At 50.7% G+C, this 20,328-nt stretch overlaps 1 protein-coding gene across 6 annotated transcripts in view; it reads right to left on the bottom strand.

Annotated features, from left to right (window-relative positions):
• NFIC (nuclear factor I C) overlaps positions 1–20,328 on the bottom strand; it is an 86,731-nt gene that overhangs the window by 24,428 nt on the left and 41,975 nt on the right. For all 6 annotated transcript variants that reach the window (XM_049876372.1, XM_049876371.1, XM_049876374.1 and 3 more), the window contains exons 3-6: positions 11,885–11,956; positions 8,089–8,163; positions 6,899–7,022; positions 6,142–6,266 (exon numbers count right to left, since the gene is read on the bottom strand). In XM_049876372.1, the coding sequence (XP_049732329.1) occupies positions 6,142–6,266; positions 6,899–7,022; positions 8,089–8,163; positions 11,885–11,956 (396 nt within the window). The remainder of the gene's footprint in view (positions 1–6,141; positions 6,267–6,898; positions 7,023–8,088; positions 8,164–11,884; positions 11,957–20,328) is intronic.

Genomic DNA, 20,328 nt, shown 5'->3' with positions numbered 1-20,328 from the left:
ATGAAATTCAGACTTTCGGGAGTCATGGAGGCTGGATGAACCCCTGAAACTACTAAACTTGGGATAATCTATAATCCTTAAACCAAAACTATCCCCTGAAGTCTCCTTTTTTTCCTAAATTTTACTAATTTTGTTGAGAATATATACAACAAAACAAACATCAATTCAACAGTTCCTACGTGTCCAGTTCAGTGACACTGATTACATTCTTCAAGTTGTGCAACCACTCTCACCCTCCTTTTCCTAGTTGTTCTTCCCTCATTAACATAAACTCACTGCCCTCTAAGGCTCCTACCTAAATTCTCAAGTTGCTGTTGTCAATTTGATCCCATATTACAGTTCTTAAAAGAGCACAATGCTCAAGGCAAGGCCTTTTTTTAAGGCTAAACTATTGTTTGGTTTAAAGAAGACTTCAGGGGGCGTATTTTGGGTTTAAGGTTTACAAGTTATCTCAGGGCAATAGTTTCGAGGGTTCCTCCACCCTCCATGGCCCCAGAAAGTCTGGAGCCCGTCAGAATTAGAAATTCTGTTCTGCATTTTCCCCCGCCCTGAAGTCTTCTTAAAGCCAAGCAATACTTTAGCTTAACCAGTAAAAGATGTCTGCCTTGAGCATTATGCTTTTTAAGAACTACCTCTCTGGAATCGAGTTCACAAAAGCAACGGGCAAGGTCAGACAGGAAGCTTAGGGGGCAGTGAGTTCGTGTTAACGGGGAGGAACAACCGGGAAAAGGAGGGTGAGAACGGTTGCGCAACTCAGAGAAGTGCAATCAGTGCCACTGAATTGTACTTGTAGAAATAGTTGAATGGGTATATGTTTTACTGTGTATATTCTCAACAACAAAATATATAAAAATTATTAAAAAACCAAAACCCCACAGGGAGCACAATGGTCCAATCTGCAGCCAATTACGGGGACGGCGCAGGGACAGGCAGCACTCTGTTCCACTGTGCACGGGGTCTCCGTGAGTCGGGGGCTACCTTGATGGTGGCTAACAACAACTAGAACGGGTCTGGCTCATTCCAGGAATATGAGATTTAATCCCAGCAACCCCACAAGATGAGTACTGCAGGAATTAACCTCCCCATTTTACAGATGGAAAAAACTAAGGCTCAGAGAGGTGGGGTCACACCTACAAAGTATGGGATATGAACCCAGACAGGCTGGATCCAGAGTCCATGCTGGTAACCACTGGGCTGTCCCACGGCGGTGAAGCCTTGAGGATAAGGGCTGCATAGAACAGCGTTTCTAGAATTGGGGGGTATAGACCCTGGTGAGAATCTGATGAATGCCAGGGATGCCCTCCTCAGAGTAAGGCAAGCCTGAGGCCATTCTGTACACCATTTTCTGAAAGTCATAGATGTGAGCCTGCTAGACAGTAGAACTTTCACGTGAAAGGCACCCTTTAGGTGAGAAACGTGGTAAAGACGGGGACCTCAAAGGAGAGAAATTCAGAGAAGGCTCTCAGGGAGGCGGTAGCTAAACAAAGAATCCTGAGGATTCTCACCCTACAGAATAGGAATCTCATGAGCAAGAGACACTGGCGACGACCCTGCGGAGACAGGAGAGCAATAACAAAACCTCTCGGGAAAAGCGTGGAACAGAACTTCAAACTCATATGGAAACCAGACTTACTGAATCCATGGAGACTGGGGGAAGCCTCAAATCTGATGTCCAGAAATAATCTTTGAATACTGAACTGAAACTATCCCATGAAGCCATCGTTAAACTAAACAACAGTTCAGTCCAATTAACAAAGAATGTCCGCCTTGAGCACAGTACTCTTTATCTGTACTAGTGTAAACTCACTACATTTCATCTAAGGCACACATGAGAACTGTCTTAGTTATCTAGTGCTGCCACAACAGAAATACCACAGATGGATGGCTTTAACCAAGAGAAATTTATTCTCTCCCAGTCCAGGAGGCTGGAAGACCAAATTCGTGGTGCCAGCCCCAGCAGAAGGCTTTCTCTCTCTGTTGGTTCTGGGGGAAGGTTCTTGTTATGAATCTTCCCCTGGTCTAGGAGCTTCTCAGTGCAGGAACCCTGGGTCCAACGGGCACGCTCTGCTCCCAGCGCTGCCTTCTTGGTGGTATAAGGTCCCCCTGTCTCTCTGTTCACTTCTCTCTTTTATATCTCGAAAGAGATTGACTCAAGGCACAACCTAATCTTATAGACTGAGTCCTGTCTCATTACCATCATAGAGATAGGATTTATAACACATAGGAAAGTCCTATCAGATGACAAAACAGTGGACAATCCCACAATATTGGGAATCACGGCCTAGCCACGTTGACACACATTTTTGGGGGATGCAATTCAATCCAAAACAAGAACTTTAAGGGGCAGAGAGCCTAAATGAATGGTGATAAAACAACATGCGTAGAGACAGTGAGAATGGTGACACAATGTGAAATACGTAACCAATGTCATTGAACGGTCCTGTAGAAGGTGTGAGTGGATGTATGCTTGGCTGTGTATACTGCCACCAAAAATAAATAAAATACTAAAAACACAAACAAACCTCCACGACCACCACCACAAAACCTCTACCAAACACTCTTTCTGAGAATGCAGACACAAAAAGACACAGGGTCCTGACCAAAAGTGGGGGAAATGCAGAACATAATTTTAAATTCTCATGGAATCCAGACTTCCTGGAGCCACTGAGGTGGATGAACCCCTGAAACTACTGCCCTGAGATAATCTTTAAACCTTAAACCAAAACTATCCCCTGAAGTCTTTTTTTTTTTTTTTTAACATTTTAGCATACTTTAGGTGAAAGTTTACACAGCAAATTAGTTTTCTAATGACAATGATTCTTACACTAATTGTTCGTGACATTGGTTGTAATCCCTGCAATGTGTCAGCACTCTCCTCATTTCCTCCCTGGTTCCCTATTCCCATTAGTCTGGTTTCCCTGTTCCTCCCTGTCTTCTCATTTTTGGCTTTGGGCAAATGTGGCCCTTTTGGTTTCACACAGTTGATAGTTCTAAGGAGCGTATCCTTCACGGGTATAATTATTTTATAGCCCCATCTATTATTTGGCTGAAAGGTGGTCTCCGTGAGTGTCTTCATTTTCAAGTTAGAAAGCTGTCTTAGGGCAATTGTCTTGGCAGTTCCTCCAGTCTCTTTCAGACCAATCAGTCTGTTTATTTATTTTTTTCCCTTGGAATTTTGTTCTACCATTTTTTACCCATTCTACCCAGGAACTTCTACTGTGATCCCAGTCAGAGTGGTCAATATTGGTAGCCAGGCACCATCTAGCTCTTCTGGTCGCAGATTAGGGGAGGCTGTGGTTCATGTGGGCCATTAGTCCTTTGGACTAATTTCTTCTTTGAGTCTTCAGCTTTCTTCATTCTCCTTTGCTCCAGGTAAGAAGAGACCCATAGTTGTTTCTTAGATGGATGCTCACAAGCTTTTAAGACCTCAGAGGCTACTCACTAGGCTAGGGTGTTGAACACTGTCTTTAAGAACTGTGTTTTGCCAGTTGACCGAGATGCTCCCCGAGATGGTCTTTAGCCTTCAAACTCAGTTCAGTCCTGATGTCCAAGGAGTTTCTCTAACTGTGCCCTCTCTGTGCTCCATTATATAAGTCTACGTGTAGCATTTACACACCTATATGTAGAAATACCCACCACCTTACCTACCTATCTATGCAGGTATACTCCCATAGACCTCCCTCACCTATTTAGCATACGTATTAGCTTAGGTACCTACTCACAAATTAGTTTGTTCTTACTGTTGTTGCTGGATTGCACACATTATAGCATTTACCGTAGTCGCCCTTTATTCTTGCCTACCTCTCAGTGTCTTCCTTTGCCTTGGTCACGTGGTGCTGACTTCCCCCATATTGTGTACTGCCTTTCACTTCACCAGAATTAACACTTGTCTACCACCTAGTTAGTGATTCTCCCTCTCTCCCCCTCTCATTCCTGGTAACCGCCAAAAAATGTTTCTTTCTGCGTGTAAACCCACTGACTTTTTATAATCGTGATCTCATACGATATCTGTCCTTTTGTGATTGATTTATTTCACTCAGCGTAAGGTTCTCCAGATTCATCCTTGTGAGATGTTTCACGGGTTCATCGTTATTCTTTACCACTGTGTAGTATTCCACTGTGTGTATGTTTGTTTATCCATTCAACCGCTGATGGGCATTTCAGTTGTTTCCATCTTTTAACTATTCTGAATAGTGGTGCAATGAACATGGGTGTGCGTATGTCTATTCATGTTACGGCTCTTATTTCTCTAGGATATATTCCTACGAGTGGGATTGCTGGATCATATGGTAATTTTATTTCTAGCTTTTTAAGGAAGCGCCATACCGTTTTCCATAGTGGATATACCATTTTACATTCTCATCAGCAATGTTGTAAGAGTTCTAATCTCTCCACCATCTCTCCAGGATTTGTTGTTCTCTGTTTTTTTGATCAGTGCCATTACTGCCGGGTGAGATGGTATCTCACTGTAGTTTTGATTTGCATCTCTAATGGCTATCGATCGCAAGCATCTCTTCGTGTGTGTGTGTGTTAGCTGCCTGAATGTCTTCTTTGGTGAAGTGCCTATTCATGTCCTTTGCCCATTTTTTAATTGGACCGTTTGTCTTTTGGTTGTTGACGTGTTGAAGTTTTTCATAAATTTTGGCCTTTGCTGGATACATTGTATCCAAAGAAATTCTTCCCAGTCTGTAGGTTTTCTTTTTACTCTCTTGGCTAAGGCTTTTGATGAGCATAAACATTTAATTTTTAGGAGATGCCAGTTGTCTAGTTTATCTTGTGGTGTTTGTGCATTTTTAGTTATGTGGTATTCTATTTATGCCATATATTAGGGGCCCTAGCATTGTCCCGGAACCCCTGGTGGGGTATTGGTTAAGTTCTATGGCTGCTAACCATACGGGGCAAGGCAATTCTACTCTGTCCTATAGGATCACTATGAGTTGGAATCGACTCAACGGGTTTGGTTTTTTTTGGAGCGTTGTCCCTATTTTTTCTTCCATGATCTTTGTAGTTTTAGGTTTTACACTTATGTCTTTGATCCATTATGAGTTAGTTTTTGTGTACGGTGTGAGGCTGGATCTTGTTTCATTTTTCTGCGAATGGATATCCAGTTTTGCCAGAGCCATTTGTTAGAGACTTTCTCTTCCCCATTTAATGGACCATGACCTTTTGTTGAAGATCAGCTGTCCACAGGTGGAAGGATTTACTTCTGGGTTCTCAATTCAGTTCCACTGGTCTACGTGCCTGTCCTTGTACGAGCACGACGCTATTTTGACTACTGTGGCTGTACGGTAGATTCTGAGATTGGGGAGTGTGAGGCCTACTGCTTTGTTCTTCTTCAACAATGCTTTGCTTACCTCTGAAGTCTTCTTAAAACCAAACAATAGTTTAGCTTAACTATTAAACAAAGTCTGCCTTGGGCATTGTACTCCTTTAAGAATTAAAGAATTAAGAATGGGATTAAATTGACAAAGCAGCCAGGAAGATCAGAGATAAGAGACTGAGGTGGCAGTGAGTTTATATTAATGCGGGAGGAACAACTCAGAAAAGGAGGGTGTGAATGGCTGCACAACCTGAAACAAGTAATCACTATCACTGAATTGTACATGGAGAAACTGTTGGACTGGTGTATGTTTTGCTGTGTATATTCTCAACAGCAAAAAATAAAAATACAAAAATTATAGAAAAAAAAAAAAACGCGGATTCCTACAGAATTGGAACCGTACGGAGGAAGATCTCATGGAACGGGAACCTAATAAAAAGGAAACTCCAAGGCGAAGGACCCCGATGAGAAGGGATCCTACTCCTCAGGACCCTTTACGAGGAAAGAGGACAAACGCGGAAGAGCCCCTGCAAGCACGACGACAGGATCCCTTTACTGGCAGAGGGCAGGAAACTCTGGCAGGGAAAGTCTCCGCCCCCCTCCCCGCCCCCGGTGTGAGCGGAACCAAAGAGCTCCGGGGACGCGAGCCTAGAGTTTACTTCCAGCAGAGCGCAACCCGCGTGACTACAACTCCCAGGAGGCTTCGCGGCTCCTGCCCGGCTTCTCGCTCCCTACCGCCCGCGCAGTTACTGCCGGGACACGTAGTCCCCACCGCGGTAACACCGACCGGAAGGCCGTCTCCGCCCCGCCACCCGCCCTACCTCCTTCCATGTCCTCCGTCCAGTTGCGGCTGCTACTCGTGGGAGAACTGGGCGAAGTGTAGTAATCGCCGCCAGGGCTCGTGTCCACGTCTTCCTCCATCGAGCCCGATTTGTGCCGCTTGCTCCTAAGGGGCGAGGGGAGCGCGGACCAGTCATCAAAAAGACGCCGGGGGGAGGGGCGGACTTTATAATTCCGGTTCGGTCGTAGGGGCGGGGCAAGGAGGGTAGTATCGCGAGACCTCACGGAAGCTCCAGAGTTTCGGTTCGTTTTGAATTAACACCTGTTTCAACCCTCCCATTGCTTGGATGGGATCACTTAGGGCTGGAGGCGGGGAGGGGCTCAAACGAGGTCAGACAGCAAACTAGTAGTGTGGAGACCAAAACCCCGGCAGCCTGGCTAATCACTTGGCCTACTGTAATTCTCAGAAGAACCCTATCGTATTATGATGTCGTTTTTACAGATGAGGAGACTGAAGCACACACACTGTCACTGGATCATGGCCACACAGTATATCTCAGCAAGAACCTAATGTCTGCAGACTCAGGGGAGTCCCAATGGCCGGGTCAGTAGGATTTGAGGCTGGGGTTTCAGGGCTGGGAGAGGAGGCATTTGGGGCTGGGTTGTGAAGGATGAATAGGAGTTTGTCAGGTAGATCGTGGAAAAAGTCATTCCAGGTAGAGGAATGAACCAGCTGGAGTGAGATCGGGGTGGGTGAAGGGTTGTGAAATGCCCAGAGTTGGGGACCAGAGCACGTACCCACTGGAGGAGGTGCTGGGTAGCGTTCTTCTCATGCCAGTGCTGGCTGGGTTCAGATCGTATGCCAGGTGCCCCTGCAGCTCCCCCAGGGAAAAATTGGGTCCTGTTCCAGTCACCACAGGCGCTGCAGGGGGCGACAGAGAGGAGAGTGAGGGAGGGAGCAGGCCCTAAGGTTGTGGTTTGCCCTGGAGGGATGCGGAGAACCACCTGGGGTAGGCAGATGGGGATCCCTTTCCCAAATTGGGCCCTTCCTAATTTGGCCCAAATTGGCCTTATTCTGTGAATCAGAAAACCAAGGCCATTGAGAGAGGCCAAGGTTGCACAGTGAGGCAGAGGCATAGCCAGAGCTGGAGGCCAAGTTTCCTAGCCCCTCAGAGTCCAGGGAGGGTGATGGTCAGGGTTAAGGCAGGACAGTGCCCAGAATTCCCTGGAGTGGGATAATCAGGGGTGTCTGGGGAGTGCAGAAGGGAACAGAAAGCCAAAGGGTAGGAGGGGTAGGACCCTCTGGGGTCTCCTGGGACGGGGGGAGGGGTCTCAGGGAGAAGGGTTGCTGGGTGGAAGGTTCTTTATCGCCCTCCACCCAGCATTTGGATACTTTTTCCTGGGGAGCTGGTATGTCACCCTGACCCTGGGCTCTGAGAAGGACACAGATTCCTCCCTTCCTGGGAACCTTGGTTTGGTGATGGGGTGGCTGGAGAGGGGGAGTAGGGTGGGCTGATGGGCTCCTTCCCCTTCGAGCCTTTCCCCCTCTCCAAACCTCTTCCCTCCCCTCCTCTGAGCCCTTTCCCCTCTTTAAGGCTCCCTTCTACGCCTTCCTCCCCTCCCTGAGCTCCTTCCCCATCTCTGAACCCCCTCCGTGAGTCCCTCCTCTCTCCCTGAGACCTCTTTCCTTCTTGGAGACCTCCCCTCCTGAAGCCCCTTCTATCTCTCTACCCTCCCCTACTGTGTGAGCAGCTTTCCTTTCTCTAAGCCCCTCCCTTCTGTAAGCCCCTCCCCCACCGAGCTCCCCCTCTCTCTAAGCCCCTCCCCATCTGACCACCTCTCCTCTCTAAGCCCCTCCCCTTCCTGAGCTTCTCCCTCCTTTCAGCCTCTCTTCCTGCAGCCCCACCCTTCCCTAAGCCCCTCCCCTTTTCGAGGCCCCTCCCCCTCCCCTCTCCGGGTCCCAGGTCTGGGCGGGCAGGGACACTCACTCCGGGACACCTGGATAAGCTCTGTGACACTGAACACACCGGAGGTGACGAAGCTCTCCTGGAAGTCAGTCGTGTCTGGAACAGAGAGAGCAGCGGGGTCAGTGGGCGTGGCTGAGCAGGCCAGCTTCCCTCCTTGAGACCCAGACCCCAGGGCTGGATGGGACCGGCTGTCCCTCCGCCCATCCCCTGCGCAGGGTGGCCGCTGAGCCCCTCAGTCACATGGGGGAGCCCTTTCCTCCTATGTGGCTGGAGGGAAGTTCTCTGAGTCTCCCCTCAGTCTTTCTCGCTGCAGCACAGCCAGGGTCCCTTCTCCAAGGGCCCCTGCGATGGGCCCTCACCCCATACTGTGGCTAGCTGCTAGCCATCCACTGACCCTGGTTCAAATCTAGGCTCTGCCCCTGACTCAGTATGTGATTTTGGGCTTCCCCTCCTGAGCCTCGATTTGTCTTAATCTCCAAAAAACGGGGACGATGAACAGTGTCATCTGGGGGGAAGGGTTGTGAGAAATAAAAGGATGGAAAAAGAGCATGTTTGCTTTCCTTCCATCACGTACCACCTATGGGACAATCTGTTTTTTTCTGTCTCCCTCTCCAGACTGGCAGCTCCTTGAGGGCAGGGACATCTGTCTGTCCCGGCCTTGCAGTGTCCCCAGTTCATACAGCAGGGACAGGCACACAGAAGGTTTAAACAGGATCCACGTGGCAGTCAGAACCCCTGGGGTCCCCACAACTGGTCTTGCCAAATGTCAAAGGAAGGGGATCCTCCTCTGAGCCCGGGCAGTTTGGAACGTACAGCCTGTAGAGGATGGGAGCCCTGGCCAACCTCTGGACCACCCAGAGCAGGCCTGTGGGATCCATTCACTCAACTGAGCACCTATGGTATGCAGTCCTGGGGACACAGAGGGGACAAGGCAGACGGAAGCGGCTGCCTTCATGTACTCACCATCTGTTGGGTGGTGGACACCACGCAAGGTTGGTAAGTGAGTGTGAGGTGTGTCAGGTGGTGGTAAGGCAGACAGGAGATGTGGGAGCAGGTGGGGAGGGGAGGCCTTGCTGGAGGGTGGCAAAGACCTAAAGGCGGAGCCCTGGTGGTGCAGTGGTTAAGAGCTATGGCTGCTAACCAAAAGGTCAGCAGTTTGAATCCACCAGCCGCTCCTTGGAAACTCCGTGGGGTAGTTCTACGCTGTCCTGTTGGATCGCTGTGAGTCAGAATTGACTTGACGGCAACAGGTTTAGTTTTGGTAAAGGTGGTGAAGGGTCCCTGAGTAGTACAAATGGTTTGGGCTCAACTACTAACCTAAAGGTTGGCGTTTGAACCCAGCCAGTGGTGTCACGGAAGGAAGGCCTGGCAATCTGCTTCCTTAAAGATTGTTGTTGTTAGCTGCCATCAAGTCGATTTCGACTTATGGCAACCCCATGTGTGCAGCGTAGAACTGCTCCATAGGGTTTTCAAGGCTGTGATCTTTCAGAAGCAGATTGCCAGGCCTTTCTTCCAAGGCACCTCTGGGTGGATTCGAACCTCCAACCTTTCAGCTAGTAGTTGAGCACTTAACCGTTTGCACCACCCAGGATAAAAGATTACAACTAAGAAAACGCTATGGAGCAGTTCTACCCTGTAACATGTGGGGTTGCCATGGGTAGGAATCGACTCCATGGCAATGGGTTTGGCTTTTTGGTTTAAAGGTGGTGGTGGTGAAGAGGAAGAAACGTGTTAAAATGTGTGACGCGCCAGGAACAGCGCCTGGCACAGAGCCGCCGCTCTGCAAGTCTTGGCCACCCTGATAAGAATAATCTTAAACACCAAATTTCGCCACCTCCCCGAGGTGCACCATGTCCCTGGCAGCGGGAACGGCAAGGGCAAAGGCCCGGAGGCTGCAGTGCGTTTGGCGAGTTGCAGGGCTGGAGCAGAAGTAGCCCGGGGAGAGTGGTTAGAGCGGAGGTGGGCCTGGCTGGCAGTGGTGAGAGGGCCTTGCTGGGGGGGTGGTGTGGGAGTTCCTCTCCCGGCCCCCAGGGGGCAGCACGCGACACAGGAAGCTCACAGCAGCGCCCAGTTCCCCAGCTGTGCAGGAGCCCAGGTCTCCATGCACACAGTTTTTAGACACACCGCTTACTGAGCAGTTGCTATGTGCCTAGCCCGGTGCTGGGAGGCCGATAGCCACCCCATGCCTACAAGGACAGGGCGGTGGCCCCGAGCGTCTAGGGGAAGTGGCTGTGGCCATTTCCTGCCGACCCAGCTGGCCAGCTGGAGTCAGCAGCCCTCTGCCCTCCCCCGCCGGGGTTTCCTGTTTGTGCTCCATCTCCGGGGGACTCCCTGGCGGGCGGGGAGGACCTGATTTCCTCCACCAGCCGCCCACACTCCCCAGGGCCTAGGCCCAGAGCCTCCGCTGCCCCCGCCTGCCCTGAACATCTGGCTCGGAGGGCGGCGTCTGGCGGATCACGGGAGGCCAAGGACTCAGGTCACAGACACAGGGCGGACGAGTCACCAGGGGCCAGCAAGCAATGGCCTGTGGGCCTGTGAACCTTCTGGAACCATCCTGTCTCCCTTCCAAAGGGGATGTCCTGCCCCCCCTGCTGTTTCTCCCTTCCTTCCTTGTCATCTCCCCTCCATCCTCTCCCTGATGACCTCCTGTCTTGTTGCTTCTCTCTCTTTTCTATCTGCCTCATCCTTCCTTCCCCCTTTTCTTTCCACAAATATTTATGGAGCACCCACTGCTTACCAGCCCCGATTCTAGATGCCAAGAGCACAACAGTGATCACGACAGACCAAAATCCCTACCCTCCAGGAGCTGACATTCTCCTGGGACAGGCAGACCACCACCCACTAAGCAAATACATAGGCAATGGCTAACTAACTTCCTGTGAAGGAAATAAAAGAGGGCTGCGATGCAGAGTGCCTGTGGGTCCTTGAGCTGTGCGAGCTAGGCAGTTGAGGGAAGACATCTCTGAAAAGGGGGCATTTGAACAGAGACCCTGGGAGATCTGGAGAGAGAGTGAGCAGGTACCTGCCCAAGCAGAGGGCACAGTCTGTGCAAAGGCCCTGAGGCAGGACTGTGCCTGGCGTACTGGGGGAACAGCAACGAGGGCCATGTGGCTGGACTGGAGTGAGCAAGGGGAAGACAGGAGGCAGGGAGGGCAGGGAGGGGCCGGTGCAGGTTGTGCAGGGCCGTGTGGGCCTCGAGGAGGACTTAGGCTTTTAGTGAGGGAGGTAGGAGCCCTGCAGAGCTGTGGGCAGAGGAGGAAGGGTCTGACTCAGGTGCTCACAGGCACCCTCTGGCTGCTTTGGGGAGGACAGACTGTAGGGGTGAAGGTGGGAGGTAGGCGGAGGACCAGGGCAGAGGCAACTGCACTGGGCCAGGCGGGTGACGATGGGGCTCGACCAGGTAGAGGCAGGGCCTTTATAGCACACCTCTGAATCCTCCAAGTCCTTCCTGCTCTTCGGGAAGCTTCTCCTACTTGCCACTCCTAACCACAGGGAACAAACTTGTCTTTCTCTTCCATTAAATGCTCCCTGGTGCCTCATGGGGTGAGCACCTGAGGACCCCCACACTGGGAGCTCAGTGTTCAAAACGCAGCTCCCTCAGGAAGGCCTCTTAACCTCTCCAAGCCTCAGTTTCCTTATCTGTGAAATGGGAACATAGCAGCATCTACTCCATAGCGTGGTGAGGAATGAATGACCAGGTGAAATTTATGAGGTACTCCCACTAGGGCCTGGCACACAGGTGGTGCTCAGTACATGTCTGCTAAGTAAAAAGTGGTGGATGGAGTCATGCTGCCCCCCCACGCCACTGCAGACTCACCCAGCGCGATGGGCTTGCTGTCCTCCTGGTCGGAGCCCATGCCCGTGCGGGGGCTGCTGCTCTGCTCTGCGTCTGCAAAGAGAAGGAGGAGTCGGTGACATGTTGTTGTTGGTGGCCATGGAGTCGATTCCGACTCATAGCGACCCCGTGTGACAGCGTAGAACTGCCCCCATAGGGTTTCCTAGGGATCTGATTGCCAGGTCTTTCTCCCGAGGAGCCACCAGGGTTTGAACTGTCGACCTTTCAGTTAGCAACCAAGTTCTTAACTGGTGTGCTACAAGGGCTGCTTTTTGTTGGTGACATAGCAGGTTGGTGACATCCCGCAGAGGAGAAGAGGTGTCAACCCTCGTGGCCTGGGCTGGCCTGGTGGCCGTGGACATACCCATGGTCTAAGAGGTGGGAAGAGGTGTGGGCTTGGGCCGCCAGTGTGTGTGGGCATGCCCACCCACACGTGGACACACCCATGTGGACCACCTGCTGCAGTGTGGCCTACCGGACAGCCCATGTGCAGGGGTGGGGTCAGTCCTGGGTAAGAGCTCAGGTCCGACAGACCAGGTTCAAATCCTGACTCTGCCACATTCTGACCGTGTGGCCCTGGGCAAGTCACACCCCTCTCTGAGCCTCCGTTTGCCTATCTGTGAAACGGGGATGATAGCCTGATACACAGGGACTCCTTCAATTGTGCCTTCACCCTACGAGGGAGAAGCTGTCATTATGCCCATTTTACAGATGGGGAAACGGAGGGCCAGACAGGTAAGATCTTGCACCTACAGGCCCCCCCCCACCTCTGCCCCTACAGCCCTGCAGCCTTTGGTCTGGGGTTCACGTTCAGGGACCATTCAGGGGCGGCCCTCTGCGGCTGTGACTCCCCACCCATCCGCCTGGCATGGGGGCTCCCTCTGCACTGGCGCCCGCCCCTCCATCTTATCTAAAAATAATCAGCCTCCTTGGCGGTCGGGAGAAGCAGACAGACGCTGAGCTCAGCGTTATCGGCTCCGGCAGCCTGGATGGAGGGGGAGCAGCACCAGCCCCCTCCACCGCCCCCATCCTCCACCCTGGGCTGGGGTGGACACAGGGCTAGGCCTGCTGGGCAGAACCCCCCTGCCCCCCAACCTCCAACCCTGTGTGTCCCTCAGGCCAAAGCCAAAGGTCACGGGAATCACCATCAAATGGCAAAGAAAGAGAATCAGGCCCCAAAGCCAGAATGTAATTGCAACGTGACCTCAGACAAGTGGCTTAACTGCTCTGAGCCTCAGTTTTCTCCTCTTCCAAATGGGCCAGTACTGGGTTGCAGCAAGGAGACACATGTAGGTGCTCGGGGCATCCTGCATCTCGATAAATGGTGATGTCTGTTCCACTGCTGTGATTACTGCTGTTTTTAAATTCTTCAGATAGCCTGCCCAGTGGCCATGAAGATGGTGCAGGACCAAACAGCATCTTGTTCCGTTACACAAGGTCACCATGAGTCGGGCTGACTCGACGGCAACTAACAAAATAACCTGCAGATTTGGCTTTGTTACTGCTCCCATTTTACAGACAAGGACAAGTGAGTATAAGAATGATGAAAACTATCTGCCCCACGCCTCTCCTTCATCCTATTCATCTATTCGTAGGCTTGGCGTCCAACACACAGCACAAGAGCCCTTTGGCTTCTGGGATCAGACGCCTGAATTCAGATCCTGGCTCTGCTGCTTCCAGGCTGTATGGCCCTGGGCAAGGACCTTAGTTTCCTCATCTGTAAAATGGGCTGCTAGTGTTTTCCCACAGGGCTGTATGGTAATAATAACAATGACGATGCCTTCTTTCCAAGAGTCCTTGGGACCTTGGCATTTGCTTGACATTGTGCTGGCCGCTTGGCACACACCACAAACCGAGGGCCCACTGTCTGCCTCCCTGAGGATGCTGAAAACAGCACTGTGCAAGGCTCTGTGCCTCAGTTTCCCAGTCAGTGACAGGGTGGGCAGGGGCACGCTCTCCTTGGCCCTGCTCTGCAGCCCGGCAGGGCCAACTGAGCTGAGCAGGGCTGGGCAGTGGCCGAGGGGAGCATGCCCGGCTCGGCCCCACGCCCTATGGGCACTCCCGGGCTGGGCAGCCAGTGCCCCTCAGAGCCGGCCAGTCCTGCTTGGACAGCCGCACGGTTGGGCACGGTGGCTGCTCCATTGGGAAGGGCCCAGCCTGGGCAGCCAGCCGTCCGGGCTCCAGGCCGCGGGCACAGGACCCTCTTCTGGAACCAGCAGCCACAGTTGCAAAAGGTAGTGATGCCTGGCAGGCACTTGGGTGCTTTCTCAGGGCGGATGGACAGACAGGAAAGGGGTTGTCTCTTGAGCACCCACTATGTGCCGGACCCCCACAGTGGTTCTGAGGACGGGCTGTGCAGCCTCAGACACAGCACCTCACTTCTCTCTGTGCCTCATTCTTCTCACCTGTAAAATGGGTACAATTACAGCCAGTGTAAACGCCCTGAGGCAGGACCTTGAAGGTTGTTCCCCCAAGAAAAAGTGCTAATAAATGCAACAAAGTGCCCTGAATTATGTGGCTGGCACATAGTAAATGCCCCACCAATTGGAGATGGTGTCCTTATTGCTATTACTATTATCATTGTCATTGCTATTGTTTTTGATGCTTTTTTCTTTGCTTGATCAACTCTGGGATTTCAGGTCAGCCACGTCACCTCTCTAGGCCTCAGTTTGCTCATCTGGAAAATGGGGAAGAGACATAGAACCCATCCCCAGGGTTTGTTGGGTGACATAACTCAGCTGATAATAAGTGACCCTCGGTTTCTTCATCTGTAAAATGGGGAAGATAACAGAACTCACCCCCCAGAGTTTGCTGGGTGGCTTAAGTCAGCTAATAAGCATAAGGAGCTTGGCACGAAATTCACACTCAATACGTGGTAGTTTTTTGGAGCAGTTGTAAACAATACTGTGTTTTTAATTTTGGCTTCCAATTGTTCATTGAGAGCATACTGGAATTGATTGGATTTTGTACATTGGCCTTGTATCCTGCCACCTTGCTGAACTCGTTTATTAGTTGTAGAAGCTTTGTTTTCTTCTTCTTAAGATTTCTTGGGATTTTCTAAATACACTATCCTGTCATTTGCAAATGGGGCAGTGTTATTTGTGTTTGCCTTTTACTGTTCTTGCCTTATTGCAGTGGCTAGGACTTCCAGTGGAGTCCGTGGGTGGGGCAGTCATTAACATACTCGGCTGCTAACCGAAAGGCTGGTAGTTCGAGTCCACCTAGAAGTGCCTCGGAAGAAAGGTCTGGAGATCTACTTCCAAAAACTCAGCCATTGAAAACCCTGTGGAGGACAGTTCTACTCTGACACACGTAGAGTTACCATGAGTCGGAGTCAATCCCATGGCAACTGGTGGTTTTTTAGAACTTCTAGTACAACGTTGAAGAATTGAGAATGGACCTCCTTACTTTGTTCCCGATCATAGGGGGAAAGCCTTCAGACTCTTAACATTAAATATGATATTAGCTGCCCTTTGTCAAGTTAAGGCAGTTCTCCTCTTTTCCTGGCCTCCTGAGCATTTTTATTTTTTAATCATAAATGTGTATTGGATAAGTGGTCATTTTTAAAATAATATGCTGAAATTATCTGCCATCTCATTTTTAGTTGTCAGCAAAAACCTGGGGACAGTTTGCGTCCGTCCACCCCTTGCCTACGGCTCGGCTCCTGAAAACTTTGCATTTTCTGGAACTATGCTGCCCATTACAGGAGCCATGAGCCACATGTGGCTATTGAAATTTAAATTAGCTAAACTGGGGAAGAATATTGAGTATACCATGGACTGCCAAAAGAATGAACAAATCTGTCTTGGAAATGTACAGCCAGAATGCTCCGTAGAAGCCAGGATGGCGAGACTTCGTCTCACATACTTTGGACATGTTCTCAGGATGGATCAGTCCCTGGAGAAGGGCATCACGCTTGGTAAAGCAGAGGGTCAGCGAAAAAGGGGAAGACCCTCAACGAGATGAATTGACACAGCGGCTGCAACAGCGGGCTGAAGCGTAACGATTGTGAGGATGGCGTAGAACTGGGCAGTGTTTCATTCTATTGTATGTAGCGTCACTGAGTTGGAATCAACTCAAAGCCATCTGACAACAAAAGAATGAAATAAAATTGAAATTGCAATACCTCAGCCACCCCCCCACCCCCCAGTGAGAACCTCTGTCCTCAATGAAGTTTCACCTCCATTGACTTATTTCCTCTTCCTAATTCCCCCCTAGGAGGGACATGTGATGATAGGCCCCACTTTCCAGATGGGGAAACTGAGACACAAATATAGGCAGCAACGTAATCAAAATCACACAACAACAGCTGCTGGAATTAATATTCAGACCCCCTGATACTCCACATTTGGGGACTTTCTTGTGCCCAGCGGGCCCTTGGAGGGCCTCCGTTTCTCTCATTCCAGGGCCTCTTCCTTGTTGACAGTTTGGGGTGATCCTGGGTGTTTGGAACCTGTTCTCCGTCCAGCCCAGTGAAGCTCCCAGCTGGGGATCCCCCACCCTTCTACTCCCTACCAAGAGTCTCTTCTGCCATCGGCGAAGTTAATTGTGGTTCCGAGGGTGCAGCTGTTGGCAGCCGGGGGCACAATAAAGCCTTTGCATCTCCCTAAAGTATCCCATTGGAGTGGGGGCCCCAGGCCTTCTTGCTCCCTGTTGTACAAGTTGGGGAAATTTCAAAGCGCCCCCACCCTGGGCTACTGAAGAGGGGGCTGGAGTGTGGAGTAAGAAGGTATGAGTCCGGAGTAATAATAATAATTTTAACAATAGCAACTGCCATGTACAGAAGGCTTACCAAGTGCCACTTGCAACCCAACCTAGTCAAAGGAATTACTCTCTAAGTATTAAAGAGGTTATGCATTTGATATCATTTCATCTAACGCCCTACAGTAATCTTTGTCTGAGGCTGTTGACTCCCTGGTTGCCCAGAGAGGCCAAGTGAGTTACCCAAGGCCACACAGCAAGGGAAGCCCATGCGTCAACCCAGTTTTATCTGCGCCTCTCTCTTAAAAACACATAAATGAACATCTTGTTGAAACAGTGTTGGTCCCAGGTTTTAAAGTATTGTCTTGTTTGCATGTGTCCTCCTGACTTGGTGGACCTCCGCCTGAATGTGTTTTCTGTGGCTGATTCCGCACCCAGGACCAGGCAGTGTTTTGTTCTGTTGTACACAGGGCCACTATGAGTCGGAACCCGCTCGACAGTGCCTAACAACAGAGCTTGCGGCCGGCGTTTAATTTGGCACTTTGTACTCTTCAAAATACATCCTTTTTCTTTTTTAAAAACAATGTTGGTAAAACATCCACAACGTGACATTTACCCTTTTAACCATTTTTAAGTGTACAATTCGGTGGTATTAAACGCATTCACCGTGGTGTGCAGCCATCAACGCTATTTCCAGAGCTTTCTCACTCATCACCCCAAACACAAACTCAGTGCCGGTTAAGCACTAGCTCCCCCTTCTCCCCCCGCAGCCCCTGGCAACCACGAATCTACTTCCTGTCTCTATCCATTCGGCTATTCTAGGTATTTCACGTAAGTGAGATGGTATAATAGCTGTCCTTTTGCGTCTGGGCCAGCATAATGTTTTTGAGGTTCATCCACGTTGCAGCACAAGCTACAACTTCAGTCCTCTTTAGGGCTGAGTACCAACCCGTCGTGCACATGGACCGCGTTGTGTTTCTCCATTAGCTGCTGGTGGACACGTGGGTTGTTTCCACCTTTGGGCCATCGTGAACAATGCTGCAGTGCTACACGTATCTGTTTGAGTCCCTGCTTTCAAGTCTTTGGGGTACATACCTAGGAGTGGAATTGCTGGGTCATATGGAATTCTGTTTAACTTTTTGAGGAACTGTCCAACTCAAAATATACTGTTGATCGCATGGTGAGCCCACGGACGTGTTCTCCTGTGCGGAAGCTAAAATGGCACCATGAAGTGGATGAAGGGAAGTCCAGGGTCTTCCGAAGGGCAGCCCATGGATTTCCTAAGGGCGTCCCATGAGTGTTAATAGATTTCACCCAAACATGGGGCTCCAGTGGCCAAAACGTTTGAGCATCACTGTGCATTTCTCAGGGCAATTGCAGGACTTCTCAGAGCATTTAAAATGTAATGGGGAGCTCTAAGATGAGGTGGCAGGTCCCAAACTTGTTTGATCATGAGGCATCCTGTGGAAGCTAGGACCAGGCCCTGAAACCTGGGTTGGAGTCTCAGCCCTAGCAGAACCTAGCCATGTGACCTTGGACTTGTCAAGTTTCCCCTCTGAGCCTCAGTTTTCCCCATCTATAAAGTGGGCATTCTCAATCCCTGTCTTACTTTATAGGGCTGTTTTGGAGACCAGAGCTGTCCCTCCAACTCACCAGGCACTGTCTTGCCTCAGGGCCTTTGCACGGACTGTTTCCACTGCCTGAACACTGTTCCCTCAGATATCTACAAGGCTGCTTCTCTTCCCTCTTTCAGGACTTCTCTTAAATCATGTAGGAGCCCTGGCAGCTCAGTGGTTAAGAGCTCAGAAGCTAACCAAAAGGTCAGCAGTTTGAATCTACCAGTTGCTCCTTGGAAACCCTATGGGGCAGTTCTCCTCTATCCTATAGGGTTGCTATGAGTTGGAATCAATAGCAACAGCTTTTTTTTTTGTTGTTCTTTTCCTCAAATCATGTGGAATTATCTTGGTAAGACACCCAAGGCTCCTCACCACCATGCATGGGGCAGAGATAACCACTCTCAAGTTAGTGTGACGAGACCCTGGTCCCTGATGGCAGCTGTATTTCAAGTGACACTGTCTATTGGCTGGGGGCCAGTTTTCTCCATTCCCCGGGTCCATGCGGTGCTCCTCCGCAGCTGGGAACGTCATTACCCCCTGCAGCCTTGTGCTCAAACAAACACGTGATCGCCAGCAACAAGAGAAATGTAAACCAGGTCCCACTGACAGTGTACAAACTGTTCTTTCCTGTTCGTGGCCAGGAGCCCAAGTTTGGTCTCTCCCGGCCCATGACAAAGGTGGCGCAGCCACCGTGGCCTCTGGCCTGCCCGACCCGCCCCAAGTGCCCACCCCCCTTCACAGGGCAACTCCCTGTATCCTGGGGGCTGAAGCTTCCATCCTTCCTAAATCCCAGGTCAACCCAGGGCCCAGCCTTCATCTAAGCAAAGTACGTTGACCACCTACTGTTCAAACAGCCCAACGATTGTGAGGATGGCCCAGGACTGGGCAGTGTTTCATGCCATTGTATGCGGGGTCGTTCTGAGTCGGAACCGACTCGACGGCACCTAACAACAACAGTGACAACTGTTTACCAGGCCCTGGGGGAATGGCACAGAACCAAGCAGGAGAGACGGACAGAAAACAAACAGAAAAAGTCTGAGATAATTCCACATGGTTCTAAGTTCTTACTGTTGTTGGGTGCCATGGAGTCCATCCCAACTCACGGCGACCCCATATGACAGAGTAGAACAGCCCCATAGACAGAAAGAAATCACCAGGTCTTTCTCCCACGGGGTTGCTGGGTGGGTTCGAAGCCTCCACCTTTCAATTAGCAGCTAAGCACTTAACCATTGTGCCACCGGGGCTCCACCAAACCGAAAACCACTGCCATCCAGTCGATTCCGACTCATAGCGACCTTATAGGTCAGAGCAGAACTGCCCCATAGGGTTTCCAAGGCTGTAATCTTCACAGAAGCAGACTGCCACATCCTTCTCCCACTGAGCTGCGTGTGGGTTTGAACTGCCGACCTTTTCAGTTGGCAGCCGAGTACTTTAACCATTGTGCCACCAAGGCTCCTACAGGGCTGATAAAACAGGGGTGGGGGGGCAGAGAGTGACTTTGGGGGTGTCTTTCGGCAGAGAAGCCAGGCAGACCCTCTCTGAGAAGGTAACGTTTTAGCACAGAAGCTTGAAGAATGAGAAGGAGCCTGCCATGGTCAGATATAGAGTGAGGGCATTCCAGGCAGAGGTCACAAACAGCAAGTGCAAAGGCCCTGAGGCAGCTGTGTAGCTGGGACATGGTGAGCGAGGGGGAGATAAGAGACGGTGGGAGAAGTTGCCAGATCATGCAGGGCCTGGTGGACTGCGGTGAGAAGCTTCGTTTTTATCCTAAACGGGAAGAGCGGTAATATGGCTTGACGTATATAATATATTCCACCCCCTGTCTCCATCTGTCCCTTTGTTGTGCTGCAGTGGCTTGCATGGGGCTGTGATGCTGGAAGCTATGCCCCTGGTATTTCAAACACTAGCAGGGTCGCCCACAGTGGACAGGTTTCAGCAGAGCTTCCAGACTAAGATAGACTAGGAAGAAAGGCCTAGTGATCCTACTCCCCAAAATCAGCTGATGAAAACCCTATGGATCACAACAGAGTACTGTCCAACACAGTGCTGGAAGACAAACCCCCTAGGTTGGAAGACACTCAAAACACACGGTAGCCGCAACCATGGAAT

The sequence above is a fragment of the Elephas maximus genome, chromosome 3, assembly GCF_024166365.1.
Source record: "Elephas maximus indicus isolate mEleMax1 chromosome 3, mEleMax1 primary haplotype, whole genome shotgun sequence".
Classification (NCBI taxonomy): domain Eukaryota; kingdom Metazoa; phylum Chordata; class Mammalia; order Proboscidea; family Elephantidae; genus Elephas; species Elephas maximus.
This window is presented reverse-complemented; position numbering and strand designations above follow the sequence as displayed.